Source organism: Vanellus vanellus (assembly GCF_965231255.1).
Source record: "Vanellus vanellus genome assembly, chromosome: 8".
NCBI classification, from domain to species: Eukaryota; Metazoa; Chordata; class Aves; order Charadriiformes; family Charadriidae; genus Vanellus; species Vanellus vanellus.
In genome coordinates this window covers 21,501,269-21,517,743 of record NC_138913.1, presented here as the reverse complement: position 1 = coordinate 21,517,743, position 16,475 = coordinate 21,501,269, and the positions used below count along the sequence as shown (strand labels likewise).

Genomic DNA, 16,475 nt, shown 5'->3' with positions numbered 1-16,475 from the left:
CTCCAAGATAAAAAGAATCTTATCATTCAAATTATTACTTCTTAGGGATGCTCTTATCAGAGTTCAAGGGAAAATTCTAAAAACAGCAGTAATATGAAACCAGGACTGAGCCATATTTTAAATGACACTGGATTTTCTGCCAATTGGCCAATTCACAACTCAAAAAAGCGAGTGTAGATGAAGACAAAGCTGTTGGCTCTCATAACCTTTACAATATCACAGTAAAAATCTCAACTGTCTCACATATTTATACTAAATGGCAGGTCTAAAATTGAGATTTGTAATTTCACAGCATCAAAATCATCACAGATGGCTACAGTCTATTGCTTCTTTAATCTGTCTTTTCTCCCTTCCTGCTCATTTTCCCCCCCTCCTCCTTTGAGTTAAAGAGATATGCATTTGATCATAAGGAAATCGTAACTAAACCTAAACCACACTATATTAATATGTAACAAAACAATTTACATAACAATGATGCATACAAGCAGAGTTTAAAAATGACTTTATGTCTCAACTTTGCCCTAAAGCACTCGATATGTGCCACTAGTTGGGATACTCACGTTCCATCAACAATATTCCACATTTATGCTCTCCTACGTGGATAGCCATTAATGCCGGAAGTTTGGGGAAGAGTAAATAGCAATAAGAAAAAAAAAAAAAAAAAAAAAAACACACAACAGCAAGTTTTTTAGAACCAAGTTCACAGTTACAAATTCAGCTGTAAGCAAAGAATCAGTGCTCACCTAGTATTTCTACTGATCAGAACCAATTTTGTAGAACCACTCCCGTGACATAACTGTGAAGCTTCCTAAATAAACATGGATTAAATATTTGGCTCCTTTCCCTTTCTGCCTTGGGTTTTTACATATATACATATACACACACACACACACAGAGATTATCATCAATACATTCAGCTGGAAAAAAAATAGCAGTCAGAGGAAGGTCAGATTTTTGTCATCATATTCAAACACCTCCATCTCACCAACTCAATTTTTAAAAATCCTGTTCAAGGTCAGAGAGTCATTAACTCCCACTACAGGAACCACTTTAGACGTGAAGTGGCTTCCCATTACGCTTCCCACACATACATCAGAAATTAAGCAAAAGCAGCTCAAGGAAAATGTGTTATTTAAAAATCAGAAGGTTGAGAGAACTTGAAGCAGCTTTTAGGGCAACTCAAGCAGTGGCTGGTCTGTCCCAGCACTGTAAGGCAGGGGGCAGGTCCCAGGAGAGGACAGGGAGCTCCAGCGTCTCCCATAGATCTCCCAACAAGTGCAAAGCCCCAATCCACTGGCCTAAACTATTTCTGCCCACCGAGCTTTTGTCAAACATTTAAGATCTTAATCAATCCTAACTCTGACCCTAGGATCACAGGGGAAGATGGATGAGGAAACGGACCACCTCTGACCTTTCCTTGTATTTGTCCTGCCACAGTCAACCTATTGAAAAACAATTGAGGTGGAACCTGTTCACCAGCTCCAGTCCCTGCCCGGCACCCTTTTACAGCCTTTCCCAAACTCAAAGTCTCTCCCCCCACCACCAATCCTCTGTACCAAAACCACAGGAATCCTCCTCACTTCATCCTCCTCCTCCCCTCCAAAAACCTGCCGCAGCAAAACACTTGCTGAACGATGAAGTTAAGTGGGGTAAGAAAAGGGGAGGCCTCATTCAGCAGTGTCAAAGGCCAAACTGCTTTAACGGCCTCACTGGAAACCAGAGACCAAGCTGCATAGTTCTGGTAAACTTCATGAATTCGTGAAGAGGAGCTTCCCAGTAAACCATTCTGGCTGGAGAATGGCAAACATGAGAAAAGGAAACCACAAATAACTGCTGATGAAATGGGTTTAGTGCTTTCAAATTACATGCTGGCTCAAATCCTCTCAAAATGACTAGTACAGGCCAACTTCACTCTGGAGAGCCCAAGAGACAGAACATTTTATCTCCTTTGTAAATAAGGCATCATCTCATCTTCCTTTTACTTGGGAAACAGAGAACTGGGTTTCCCGAGCCCAACCTTCCCCGGGTGCAGTTGAGAACCAGCAGGTAAGCTGCCATTCATCCTCAAGGTCTAGTCCAACACCACAAAAATAAGTAAAAATAAAACCCACCACACTATCACCACTGCCCGCCAGCAAAACCTCAAGAGATTCTCCTTAAACAACACAGGATTTGTTAAGCAATTAACTCATCATGTCTGGGCCACTGACACCAAAAAATGGTAGATCTGTGTCAGTCGGAGTGACCCAGTACTGACCCAACAGGCCTTTAGGAGAAGGTGGAATAGTCTCCGTTCAATAAACCACGATGCTTCTCCCCCCCCCCCCCGCCCTTCACCTCCTCCTCTCACAACCCAGGCTGTAAAGTTATCAAGCTATTAGAAAGTACCAGCATCTCCCCAGCCACCAAGGGCTCTCCCCAGCAGCACCCCATCAGTACCACAGCCACAGGTTCACCCAATTAAAGATACACAGGTTTTCAAGTTTCCTTCTCACAAGGTTCCAAAACACCAGAGTAATTTACCCCAGACAGGATGCCCTGGCATCGGGCTGCTCATCTTTCAGCCCATGGTAATTTTGTTGCCGATGCGGCACACAGGCTTTTTCCATATAGCAAAAACACTAGAAATTAAGAGCTAAGTATAAACTTCGGCCTTCTTTCCTGCCAAAGCTTAATTTCAGTGCATAATGATGAACTTCATATTGACAGTAAATTATCATTTAAAAGAAATCAAGTAAGACATTCAAAAGACACAGTTCTCTTAGGAGTCTAGCACAAAAGCAATCCGTAACTTGCTCTGCTATCTTGTACTCAGTCTGAAGATGAAAAAAAAATGACCTAGTGAAAAACACACCAAGAAGATATGAAACTAAGTCATCTGGCTCTGAAGAACCTTTTCCAAAAATATGGGTCCAAATCCACTATGGAGTTGAGCACCTTCAATTCAGCACCCAGCAAATTTAAACCCACTAGCCTGTGCAAGGATTCATTTAAGTTTGATCTTAATTTACACTTACATGAGTGAAAGATTAGAAGCTGAGGCTAAATATATTTTATTTTATACTCCCATTCCCTCCTCTCCATCCCTAACCTTTTACAACTTCTTTTTCCAGAAAGGGGAGGTGAAGAGAACATAGGTTTTGAGGTTTTTTCTTTTTAGGATAATCTGTCTTTTATACAAACTTTAATCCCCAATTGTGCTGCACGCAGGATGGTGTGTGTGGGAGGGTGGGGTGGAGACTTTTAGCATTTCTAAGAGTATCCTAGCACCTCTATTATTAAGCTGACAATAGAGACCCTCTGAGAAATGAAAATATTTAACAAAGGCAGCAGTGTCAAATATCAAAGGGTTATTTAGTGCTAAAAATTTGCAACAAGTAAAACACCAAAGACTTCCCCTTCCCAAAGAGGGAAAGTAATCCAGCTAAAACTCCTGTTCCCCCCCTCCCTGACTGGTTCTTACCCCACTGCATTATCCAAAGGAGACTTTGCCAGACTTTCCTTGAGCTTAAAGTTCACTTCAGATAAACCTTTAAAGATTTGTCTCTTTAAATGACAGTAGCTCGACTGCAGTGTTTTGCAGTCATTCACATTTTGGTGGCTATCGTGAGCCAATTCAAATTTAGGCGCCTGCTAGAAAACGTGTTTTGCCTTCTGCCTATTATGGCAGTATCATTTGTTTTGCATTATATAATTCTCAGCCTTGCCACCTGGAGCTATTGGACTTCTTCATTAAATCCCTCTGTCCCACCGCATCCCATAGGGGCTGCTAATTACTGGCTTTACTCCATTTACTCTCATCTCCGATTCAATTACGCATTCAACTAAGCCCTAATGAAGAGTACAATATGGCTCATCCTACCTTGGCATTCACCATTACGTTCTTCATAGCCAGCATTGCACAGACAGTTGCCAATGGGCACCAGCCACTCGCCATCTGCCCCACAGTACATTTTTGGCACATCCTTTTCTTCCGAGTTGTTGACGCAGGAGCCGCGAACCTCCACCAGAGAGGATGTATCAGCCCCGGTAATGGTGTCTGGAAACTGTGCCAGGTTTCGAACTGTCAACGGGCACTTCTTATAGAAGACACGAACAGACACCAAAGCAATGCAGGCACCGACATCCTGAAAAGCCAAGTAAAACCCTTTCTTGCTGAGTGGTCCCACATCCCGTATCTCTGTATTCAGCTTCATGATCCTGTCACCAATGTCCACCTGGGTGAAGCTCTCATCAGCAGCGATGGTGTCGATCTTGGCAAACTGGCTCTCTCGAATAAAACGCTCCTTATCGTTGTTTGATTCATAGTAATAAAGGTTGAAAGTCTCTTTGCAAGTTCCCATGACACCTGGCAGGCTGTTGCAGTCTCTTAGCGTGAACTTGATTTCAATATATACCCTTTGAGCCCCCTCACGGGGAATCCAATCAGTTCGTAACCAATTATTCTGACTGGGCTCCATCACATTGCAGACTTGATAGGTGCGGATTGGAGTGTTCTTCTCATCCATAATGCTTACTTCCTCCCACTGTGAAGAGGGAAAGAGGAAGAAAAACACATCAGCATTACAAAGAACAACAGAGCTTCACAGCAAATATAATCCGCACTTCCACAACTAACATGGAGATTCCATTTTTTCCATTACAGGAAAATAAGCAAACAAACAAACAAACCAACCCACAGACCCAGCAGACCACGCCATAGCCAGGACCTCAACTACTGGGACATTAAAAGAAGAATCTGTTCAGGAGAAACAAGCTCCAAATCAAGTAACACCTCGAGGAGCAAGCACGCGTTTTAAAGGCCCTCTGAACCAACCTAAGAATGCTCTATCAACTTACTATGCTTATTTGCACTATAGTCCAGCCCACAGGATCCTGCCTAGATCAGGGCTACACATGGCACTTCATGGACTCACAGCACAGTACTGACACCAGTGTTTCCCCTATGGCAGCCAAGGCAGGTAATGCATGGACCCCATCTTGTACGTGGAAGGGCAAACAGTGAGATCGCATGACAAAAAGCACAGGACAGATGGAGTAACATCCATGCTTTTGGCATTACTACCACATATTTTAAACTCTTAAGCCACCTCTTAGTATTTCTCTAAGCTGCCAACTACTCTCCTGGGCTAGCAACATCCCAGACATAGCAGAGAAGGCAAATGTTGAAAGATCAGGATAGCATCATGCTTCAAAACTCTTACACCCCTCAAATCAAGTTCAGGCATCTTCAGAAGTGCCAAACTAACAGGCAACAAAATTAAGAAACAATGATAATACGCGGAATCCAAGGAAGCTATGGAAAGAAGAGATCTGGCTTAATTCAGTAGTCCAGCATGATGAACTTATAAAAGGAAAGCATGCATAATCAACAGCTTTGGAAAAAAAAAAATGTATTATCATAGACAGAAGAAAGTTTATCACAGTGCTCTCCTGGTCAGGAAAGAGGGGGAATTAGGGAGAGATATCTTTCTAGCAAAAGCCCCATAGCACTTCAGTATCAGAAAAATCCTTCTTTAAAAAAAATTACATGTTAGATAATGATATACTGTCTGGGTTTGCAGGCAACACAATGAAGCATATAAAATTACCTTTGGAAAATAGCAGTAACTTTAAAGAGACTTCCCAGAAGTGCTTTTCAGAACTACTGAAGCCGTGGCTTTGATAAACAGAAGCCTTCTTAACATTAAGGGGCTTCTTGTATAATATCCTGCATTCTTCTCACAAGGATTGCTCTTATGCAAGTGATTTTTACTTAAAAAGATTCCAGTTTAGCTGAATCCGTTTATAGAATGACAGCAGTTAGCACCATGAGTCACTAAGAGCAGAAAAAATAATATTTTATTTGCTGCCTAGAGATAACTGCAAATTAAAATGAAGGAGGGGGGAAATCAATACTCAGCGTGTCACTCCTTTTCTGTGAAAAGGAAAAAAATATATCTTAAAAAGTCATCTATCAATGTAAAGTGTAACATGGCGTTAGTAAGAAGACAGAGTTGTTTAATTTACAGCTGCCATGGAGCTAGTTTACTGTTACAATATTGTCTTTATGATCCATCACTTTCCATTCTGCTTATCTTCAGGCTGTCTACGCTACCTATATTGTGTGTCGTACAAGAGGAAGGAAGAAGCAGAGGGAAATAATACTTGTTGATGGGATTTCCTTTAGTATGTTTATACAATGGATGCTGCTGCTAGAGGATTCAATAAAGAGACCGCTGAGGTCAACAGACGGAGTGCAACTAAATTCAGCAAGTTTCAGATTGGGTTCTCAACAGGCCCCTGTCTCCTGACAAATACACAAATATATAGAGGTGGGTTTCTTATTTCATAAACACACGTACACAAAACAAACTTAAGTGCCTCTTACTGCCAGAGCTGAAAATAACTCCAGCCCCAAATTTCCAGCCACAGTAAATGACTTGTAACTCTAAGTATGTGGTCAAAGCTATAACTTTTTGCTTTCAAGCTGAAATTAACTTTTATAATTCAGCTCTTCCCACGGTTTAATGATGCAGAGTAAAACATTCTGGGCGTAAAACCTTCTTTTCAACTGTGAAATGCAAGAGTAAATCATTAATTACATTTATAATGCAATTCATTAATTCCTCTAGGGCTACTATATATTTGATTACTGCGAGTCCCTGCTAAATGACTATGTTTATCTTCAGCCCTTCTTATCCACACAACCCTCACACCTCAGGAACTGCTAGTATAGATCTAGAAAAATACCTTTTTTTTATATATAAAATAGACAATAAAGTACACACAGTTAAAGAAAAACTAGCAGGGAAGACAGAATCTTCCCAGGAAGATAAAGAAGGAGTTCATTTCTGCTGCTTGAAATAAGTCTGCAGCATATGAAGTTAAAATAAATGCTTTCCAAGCACTGTATCTCAGAGACAGACCATGTACTCTTAAATTTTTCACTACTGGCTTAAAAATAGAACACACGTATGTAGGTTTAGTGAAACGAGTCACGTCCACAATAAGAGCATGCATTTTCCCCTCTCGAGCTGACATGGAGCTTTCAGAGAAAACATGGGGGAAAAGGGGGAATCCAACAGCCGTTAATAATACACAGCCGTCCTCTGATCATCAATTGTACTACCAACTTATTAAAACTTGTATTTTAGGTCCTATTTTAACATACAGCGTAGATTTCCCTTGGAGCACCGTATAGGAAGCCCCTGTCTCATTAACTTTCCAGGGTATAAGATTAACAAGGAAGCCCGATTCTAGATAGAGCTGTACCTTTCCATACTGTCAAAAGCTGAGGGCAATTGCCCGCAATCAGCAGCGAATGTGCACCGCCAGCGCTGCCAGAGGCCTGCCAATCACTTCCCCGCTCTTTGAAAAACCTAGTTTCGGGGACAGCACAGTGTGCTCAGGCAAAGCCCAAGCCAGGACTGTAGTCAAGTTCACCCAGAACAACAATGGGGGAGCAAAACAATCCCCCATTCTCCCATGTTATGGTTATTCAGAGCTTATGCATAATGCATCACCAGCCAACGCAACCTCGGATTCCTTCCACTCACTGCTGTTTCCTTAGCTCTGCTTCTTCTAATTACAAGTGGGAACGCACACAAAAAAAAGAGTAAATTTGTAGGCTTCCTGAAGAATCCAGTGCTTTGTTGTGCACAGGTCCTGATCTTTCAGCACTTTTATTTTTCAGTCAGTTTGACTTAGTTACTTCTGCTTAAGCATACTAAGCTGCTTTACTCATTTAATATTAAAAGGATTTAGGGTGGGCTGGTTTGGATTTTTTTTTATATTAACGTTTAGCATGCATTGCTGGCATTTTTCTTAAATTGTTCACTTTAAGAAAGAAAAAGCCTTTCTAATTGTGTATTACAAAAATAAACCCCAACAGATCCCATGAAGTACAGCCTCCGCCAGATCCCACCGACTCCAGAGTCCAACGTTTTCAGGAGTTTCCCACAGAGGCCCCGGGCACTCTGCAGGATGGGGCACAGATGAAGGAGCAGTAAGGTGCCCATCCGCTAATATAAAGCTAAACTAGTAGAGATACCTTGCCTGCAGCTCACTAAGCAAAGGGGCTCTAAACCCCAGCGATGGATGCGTGAATCTCTTAATGTCATCACATCACCATAGGGCAGCAAATTCAAGCCATCTTCTCTTACAATTGTCTCTTTGAAAAGCATATGAAAAGAAACTCCAAGGAATCACCCTGGAGCACGGGGTGCTTCAGTTTATTTGTTCAGACACCAAAACATACGATGTATATAGGACAACTGTCCCGTCACGCCAAGAGGTCCATCTTGTATATTGATCCCTACTCCTTCATCCAGAAATAGAACGGCAATTGCCCTGAACATCTCCCAGCCGAGACAGCCCATAGATATAATAATTACAGTCAAGAATGCCAGTTCAGTCGCCAGATCACATTTCTTGTTGGCATTTCAGTTTTAAATAGGCATCTAAGCCCATGCCTCAACCAATCTCCTAATACTGAAACCTCTTTTCTGCCCTTTTGGTTTCCACTTCTTCCATGACAGAACTATCCGAAGGGAGTATAGAGTTTCTCCAACAAAGAGTAATTCACTTGGTAAGCCAGGGAAGAAATCTGACCTCCCCGCCACAATCAACAATAATCGAGCCATTAGGACTCTCTGAAAGTTACTAATCACCCCCTTTACCCTTTTGATCAGATAGCGGTTTAAAACTTACCCCTCCTTCCAGGGGACTTGCTATCCACCCCAGTTCTCCCTGAACCGATCTGGAATCCAGTAAGGTAACTGCAGAAAGGTACAAATAAAACAGATTAAATTCCAGCTGCCAAAAGGCAGTATTAAAATAAATCGTTTACCTGAGCGTTTCCATATGTGCGGGGCACGATCGCATCCACTTTCAACTTGAAATGTTATTTCCGACCGCGCCAATGCCTTAAATAATTTGAAACTCTCCCTGGTTCAGAGCCGAGGGATCGCACACCCGCTCCCCGGGGCGGCGGGCAGGGCGCGGGGCGAGCGGCGAGCCCCGGCACACCTGGCAGGAGGCACCGGAGCGCTCCCGCCGCGCCGGCTGCCCGGGAACGGGGCGCTCCCGCGGGCGACGCCGCGTTTTCCGCCGCCTGGTAGTTACCGATCGGTGGAACATCGTTACTTACTGGGACCTCGGAATCGCCCAGTCCCGGCCGGGAGCGGGGCCGGGCACCGAGAGCCCTCGCGGGGATCCCCCGACGGGACCGGCGCTCGCCCCGCCGGACGGCCGCGGGCTTTCCCCCGCGGAGCCGCCGCCGAACCGTCCCGCAGGACGGGCTGCGGCGCGGCGCCGCCGGGAGCTCCCGGGAGAACCGGTTTAATGAGCCGCCCTCCCGGCTGGGGGCCGTCCCGGCGCGGCGGCGGCGCTGGCGGGAGCGCTGTACCCCGCCGGGCCGGGCCGGCCGAGGGGACCGGCGGCGGCGCGGGGGGGGCGGAGAACGGGACGCGCGGGGACGGCGGGGGCCGCTCCGCCCCGCGACACCTGTGCCGCCGCGGGCGGCCCCCCGGGGCGCCGCTCGAGCGGGTCAGCGGCCGCCGGGACGCGCGGCCGCCGGCCGGGTCAGTGCGGTCCCGGCGACGAGGCGAGAGGGGACCGCCGCCCGCCCGGGGGGACACCGAACTTTCCCCCACCTCCCCCCCCCCCCCGCGCCGGCGGGACGCGCGCGGCGCCTCACCTTCGTTGGCGGGATAGACCCGGGAGCCAGTGACGGCCCCGCAGACGCCGACGAGGAACGGGAGGAGGGCGCAGAACGGGACCCCGGCCATGCCGCCGCCGCTCCGGCCGCTCTATCCCAGTGGAATAACTGCCTACATGGGGCGCGCGGCGGGCGATAGACATTGCCAAGGGGGCGGGGCGCCGCCTGCCCGTCACGCCCCGCCGCCAATCGCCGCCCGCTCCGCGCCGGCCCGCCCCGGCCCGCCCCCGCCGCTCGGTGGCGCGGAGCGGGGACGGGCGCTGCGCCCCGCGGGGGGACCGGGGAACGCTGCCCCGAGCAGGCACAGCGCAACGAGCGGCCGCCGTCCTGCCGGGAGGAGGGCGCTCCGAGATGTGTGGGGGGGGAGTCCTTAACATTAACAGTGTCCGAACACAAAAAAAACACAGAAAAAGAAAAACAAACAAAAAAGGGCAAAAAGAATAAGTTAGGGGCAGCCCTGACGCTCTTCCCCGGTGCCGCGGAGCGGACCCCCCGCGCAGAACGGGCCCTCCCCGAGCCGGGCCCGGGGCGGCCCCAGGTCCCGGGAGCCTCCCGCAGCCCCGCCCCGCGCCCCGCCACCGTTGAGCAACAGCGCCACCTAGCGGTGGCGGGGCGGCCGGCGCGCACCTCGCTGCCCGGTGCCGGGGGGGGGGCGGGGAGGGTCAGCGGGCGGCGACGGTCACCGCCGGGAAACGCATTTCCCAGCAACGCCGGGGGAAAAGCGGGCAGCTCCCGGCGGAGCTTCCCCGGCCACAGCGGCGGAAGACGAGCCCCCAGTTTACCGCGAACGTTAATGCAGAAGGGCAGCACCGGGCGGGGGGGATAAGTAAAAAGGCCGAGTTTGGAGCGAGTCCCTCTGAACGCTGAGATTGGCACTGCTGAGACCCATCAGGAGCCCTGTCCCACACCTGTGTATGGAATATATACGTGCGGCGATGCGCGGGATTCAAAGCAGTTGCGCGCCCAATGTCACCTGTGCCGGCTCGGGCCCGTAGGGCAGCGCAGCGGGTAATGCATTTTCACAAAAAAGTGTGTCGCCACATCTCTGTTTTGTTGTTTGGTTTTTTGTTTTGTTTTTTTTTTTTTAACCTCCCTAAATGCGCATTTACAATAAACTCATAGTTTTTAAAAGCGTGGTAAACTGTGTCCCTTAAAGAGTCCGTATTTACAAAGCTGCCCCGAGGGCGGTCCCCAACGGCCGCCCCCCCCCCCCCCAGCAGCAGGGACAGCGCCGGGGGTGACCGAGCCCCGGCGGGACGGACGGACGGACGGCCCGCCGTCGTCGTCTCTGCTTCCCCGAGCACTGCCGGGCCGCGACTCGCGGGCTCCGGTTCGGCACTGCCCTTCTCGGTTAACGCCGCTCGCATTGCTTCGGAAAGCTTCACTGAAGCGCCTTCTGCTCCCGGGCGCCAATAACCGCCCTCAGCTTCCACCGGGGGTACCCGGCGGTGGCGCTGCCTCAGTGTCCCCCGGAGGGTAACAACCCCCTTCGCCTGTGGGCGCAGCTCCTTCACCCTCTGCGCCCGGGCACGCTGTCCCCTCGCCCGGGGACAAAACCCTGCTGGAGCAAAGCCGGGAGCCGTGCGTGTGCTCGGGCAGCCGCAGCACCGCCCCGTCCCCCCAGCATCGCCCCCTCGTCCCCCCCAGCATCGCCCCATCCCCTCAGCATCGCCCCCCCCTCACCTCCCCCGAAAGGCGGATCCTTCCCGGCTCCATCCCAGCACCTCGGCTTCAGGGAATTGCCCCCATACTCTCTAAAAAGTTTTCTTCTCTCTGGGGTAAAACGAATTATTGCCACATTAACTTTAGTCTAAGCACAGAACCCCTGTAGAAGCTCGATTAGAAGAATATTTTCAATAGATTCTTAAAGTTTGGCTAACAGTTATGTGCAACAGGAAACATGCCTGTCATCAGTCAGCTGTTTTTAAATCACTCCACTTGTTTTCTAAATTCAAACACCTGTAAAACATAATACTTATAAACACACTCTTACTAATATTTTTTTGCTTCAAAATATAGAGTATTTTTCATCTGTTTTAATTTTAGGTCAAGGTCTAGGTAGGATGCATTATTTTGTTTTTAAAACAGCTTTAAATAGGTTTATTAACAATGAGGTTTTCATAGTCTGAGGCTCAGATTGTTTTCCTTTACCTTGACCATTTATTTTGGAGCACTCACTGGCAGAACCTTAAAGATAACTCTGCAAAGATAGCTGGTGTATTTTTCTCTTTCCGTGGAAAATAAATCTTTTAAGTGGCTGCTTGGGTAATGGGAGTCAGAAAACAGTGCCGCGCAGTCAATACAACTCTTTAAAACTTGTACTTCCTGACCCTAATTATCTACGATAATTCTTGGCCTAATGAGGAGGAAGAAAAGGATTAGTTCCTTTTTTATTATTTACACAAAAATATAGGCAGTCCTCAATTAAAGCAATCTGAGTGTTCTTGTTTTCACATCTTTGATGCCTCTGACAGATCTACTGTAAGTCAGGATAAAATTTATGGGAACAGTGGAGCATCAAAACATCTTCTTCTCTTAACTGAAGTTATTTTTGTTGCAATGCCAGAAAAGTCAGTTGTCATAAAAATATTAAATACTCTGGAATCTTAAAAACATTTCTATTACATAAATGCAATTTTAATTTGTTAGAAAAAAATCACATAAAATAAACACAGGCAATGTAAAAAGGCCCTGCAAATGTCATAAACTAAAATGTTCACAATTCTACCAAATCCACTACATTTTGGCTCCAAGAAAAGTTTCTTTTTTTAAGAAGCCTTGCCAAAATAATCACAATTTCCTTACTTTGTGTCATTTCAACGGATCGTAAAAGCCCGGCTTGGTTTTAACAGATGTCATCAATACTCGGACTAAATTCTGTTCTCAGCTTCAGCAAGTAACTCCACCTTACAACAAAGTACCTGACATCAAAATTTATTCCTTAAAATTTTGTTACAGCCGCTGGATCTGTTACATTTTTCTTAACTGCCTATTAACCGAGCAGCCTGCAGTGCTGCCAACCTGCCCGCTTCTGTTATTGTAACTCACTATCAGGAGTGATTCGGCTCTGATGGGAACTAATCATGTTTGCACTATAATCAAGTTTACACCGTTTAAACGACCAGTTTAATGCAGCTCAAAAAAGCACAGCCGGCATCTCGCATATTTGTCTCAGATCTTATATCTGTCCCAGCTCCTTAGTGAAACTGTATTCACTTGCAGAACTGTAACAATTATGAGAATGTGTTAAATGTTTGATCCTGTCTGCTTCACAGAGGTCAACCCCAGCTGAATTATTTAGGGAGCTGTTTACAGGGCTCGAATGGTATAGGCACGGTACAGACAAACAGGCACACGAACACACAAACACGGAGTGCCTGAGAAACTGTAAATCATCTCGGAATGTAAGGACTGAAAGATTGCTGTTTCCCCTTCATTCATAATCTCTTTTCCTCTTAATTTAAAAACACCAAGGGAATGTGCTAGTGTAAGGATAGTTGGGCACTGACACGTGTGGTTTGTCTTGGCTGCATTTCTGTAGGTAATATCATTTCTAATGGAGTATTCTGAGTGGATATTAAGTGTCTCCCCCCCACACGTATACATGCAGTTGCTTTACATTTTTCCCAATCACAAACGCAACATTCGTAAGTTAAACACATTACAGCCCCCGAAAAGGCTGTGATTTTGCATGAACATTCTGTTCTAGTTTTACTTTATCTTTTCATTCTCCATTTTTCTATGTCCACCTACTCGTGCTCGTCCATCTCCCCAGAAGCTTTTTGCTGTCAGTCAAGTGACAACCTCAGTAGGAAGCTCTATGTGTTTACGGGCCTCCTGAGGCCCAGCACTACATTTAGATGGGGAAAAGGAAAAAAAAAAAAAAAAAAAAAGAGGAAAAAGAAGAAAGCAGGGGGGGAGGAAGCACCAGCTCTTCCTTTAGTATGCAATTCCACAGCCTGCAGGAAAAAATTCACCCGGCTCCTCTGAAAAGCCTTTTCCCACAAAAATGCAATCCCACTTACTCCACTCCCACACAACTTCCACAGTACTGGGCTATTTGCAAAGGAGTGTAAAATAACCCCAGGAAGTTTAACACACGCACACAGAGTCTCATTGTGAAAGGGAATAATGCCCCAAAGGTGCACCTTTATCAGGCTTGGCACCAGAGAGCCACTGCCGGCTCCTTCCCAGCGCAAGAGCCCGGCTGTGCCTGCCCTTTCCCTCTCCCTGGATTTACTGAGTCTTAATGGACCTGTGAGTATTAAACATTTGCCGATGAATTACTTGACAAAGTTGGTTGTTCGCTATTTGAGAATAACAGCTTTTTATTTGATATGAGTAAGATTTCATTCCTCGGGTCATGTGTACATTAGATGAAGTTGCAGTCTGTAATACAAAAAGCCGTAGCGGAAGAACATCTACGTGAAGGTACTATGCATTTCTATAAACGTCAAGCTGGCAGAGCGATTTTGTTTCAGCTGGGATTAGCAGGAGGTTTGCTGCTGACCTCAATAAGAAAAAGATCGGGTTCATAGCTCATTTGCGAATCTCCTCTGCAAAAAAAAGTGAGCTTTAGACACTGCAGATTATTTACACTTCCTTTTCTTAATCATGATCATCATCACCAGAGTTTCCTATTTATTGCTGCCTTGCTGCTGATTACAGGACCTGCGACAGTGTCTTTATTCGGACTAGGCACATGTGGCGACTTGACAATACAGATGTCAAGAGGACTTGACAGACAGATGCAGCGATTTTTTGCCTTTTCTAACCAACAGTGCTAAGGAAAACTAGATAATTGTAAGTGAAATGTAATAGGATTTTAACAACAATTGAAGTGGTACATTTTATTACATTGCTCCTGACAACGCAACCCAAATCTCATAGTTAGTCTAAAATTTATAATGTGCCGTTATCAAGTCCCTGAAAAGAAATCATATCACCAAAACTATTTACAAAGCCGGGAGTGTTTACGACGCAGTTTATGCTTCCTAAAATAAACAAGCATTAAAGGGCGCTGGCAAAAGGTAAAACCTGAAAAGCCGTACAGACGGAGCAAAGAAAGGAGAAATAAATGCACCGGGACGTCAAATCAGGTATTACCGCTTTTCACCTCCTAAGCGGATCAAACGTAATACATACAAGCGCCCTCCTCCGCGGCGTAGGTGTGGGCTTGGCTGGCTGCGGCGCTCGCCCTCGTTAAGACCAGGGGCAAGCAGCAACCTGCAGGTTTTTTCATGGGAAAGCGTGACCAATAAACCCGTGCAAATAACTGTATAAGGCTGCAGGTTGTTTGCGGTGCTAGCACAGCTGCTTGGCAACCCGGAGAGGAATGCGCCTGCCTACGTTTCACCGAAAGGTTATTTAAAGCTGGGGAGGTTAACAGACACCTTAATTATTACAAACTGCTTTCGAATACCGCCGGCTTTGTGCTGCCAGTCCTTAGCAGCTGTGCTTCTTACTCATCCGTGATCATCTGGGAGTAGCGTCAGCTTCCAGAAAATAAAAGTTAGGGGGATGAAGACGTAGGACGGGCGCGCGGCAGTGGGTGGGAGGATCGCTGCTGGCCGCAGCCAGGGCCACCAGCCGGAGGGGAGGCTGCACGGGCAGCCGCCTCCGGAGCGCTCCTGGCAGCGGCCGCCAGACAGCGTGCCCGACTCATAACGAAACAAATGGCAGCGAAACAGCCTCTGCCAAAAATTGTAGGGAATCTGTCTGTCGCAATTTCAGAGGAGCCTCAGCTGAATTTGAAGGGTAAAGCTAGAGTCTAAGCACAGAGAATTGCAAACTACATCCAGATTTCTTTAAAAGCACACACCCATTTTTCTGCAGTGGGAAAAAAATATTTAGTCAGGCAGACTTAGTTCTCCTCTTTCAAGAACAGGGTCGCAGTTGAAGATTTCTGGACTAGATTCGGGCCTGTACCAAGGTAAAGTTGAATTTGAGTAGCAGCTTAGCTACTAAGCTTTAATAGGTAGGCAGAATTGGGCCCTTCTTGTGAAACAGAAAAAATCTAAAATTAATATCAATGAAAAAAAGTTTCCTAGGTTTGTTTTCATACTGTAATTTTAAGTTTTCTGCCATAATTTACTGCAGGTATTATTTTTAAAAATAATAATACAGGATTGCTTTTACAGCACCACTAAATATTCTGTATAAATAAAGGTAATTTTTGTGCAAAGTCTTTGAATTGTTTTTCGGCAAAATAATCAAAAGAATAGAGTGTCAGAGCTCTAATTCATTTTTATTCTGTGTGTTCAGAGGCAGCGATCTTTTCAGAGATTATTTATGCAATGATGGTACCAATCAAACTGCACCAGAGACAGGTTCCCTACAGAGCACTGACGATTTCTGGCACTTCTATTAGAGTGTAAATCCTAATTAACTGAGATTAAACCATCCTATCTGAGGTAGTCCACCCGTTATTATGAACAAAATATTTGCAACCATATAGAAGAACACTCTTTGTGTTTAAAGTAAGAAATAAAACCCACCCCTCCTTCCTTTTTAACGTGGGTTATTTTTTGAATAGTAGGGGATAGGAAGACTCTTGGTCTCTCTTTAGAATGAAATAGAAAATCCTTGCTTCTTATTCGAAAAAGTGGAAAGCATTTGTGCATTTTTTTTCTGTGAACGTGGGCATGACTGATACATTCACAAGACAGGAGGAAGATTAAGATCGGGAATTTACATCTGGGAGAAAGGCTCTACTCTGAGTTCTGCGCAGACGTCCGTAGGGAGCGTAAACAGCCACTGCAGCAAAACTTTTGAA

General features: G+C 46.0%; 1 protein-coding gene across 1 annotated transcript in view; it reads right to left on the bottom strand.

Moving 5' to 3' along the window:
* The window catches only part of EPHA4 (EPH receptor A4), a 102,296-nt gene extending 92,524 nt beyond the window's left edge, over positions 1-9,772 (bottom strand). The window contains exons 1-3 of the mRNA XM_082487402.1: positions 9,680-9,772; positions 8,692-8,759; positions 3,863-4,526 (exon numbers count right to left, since the gene is read on the bottom strand). Of these exons, the coding sequence (XP_082343528.1) occupies positions 3,863-4,526; positions 8,692-8,759; positions 9,680-9,770 (823 nt within the window). The 5' untranslated portion in view covers positions 9,771-9,772. The remainder of the gene's footprint in view (positions 1-3,862; positions 4,527-8,691; positions 8,760-9,679) is intronic.
* Positions 9,773-16,475: the final 6,703 nt, after the last annotated feature.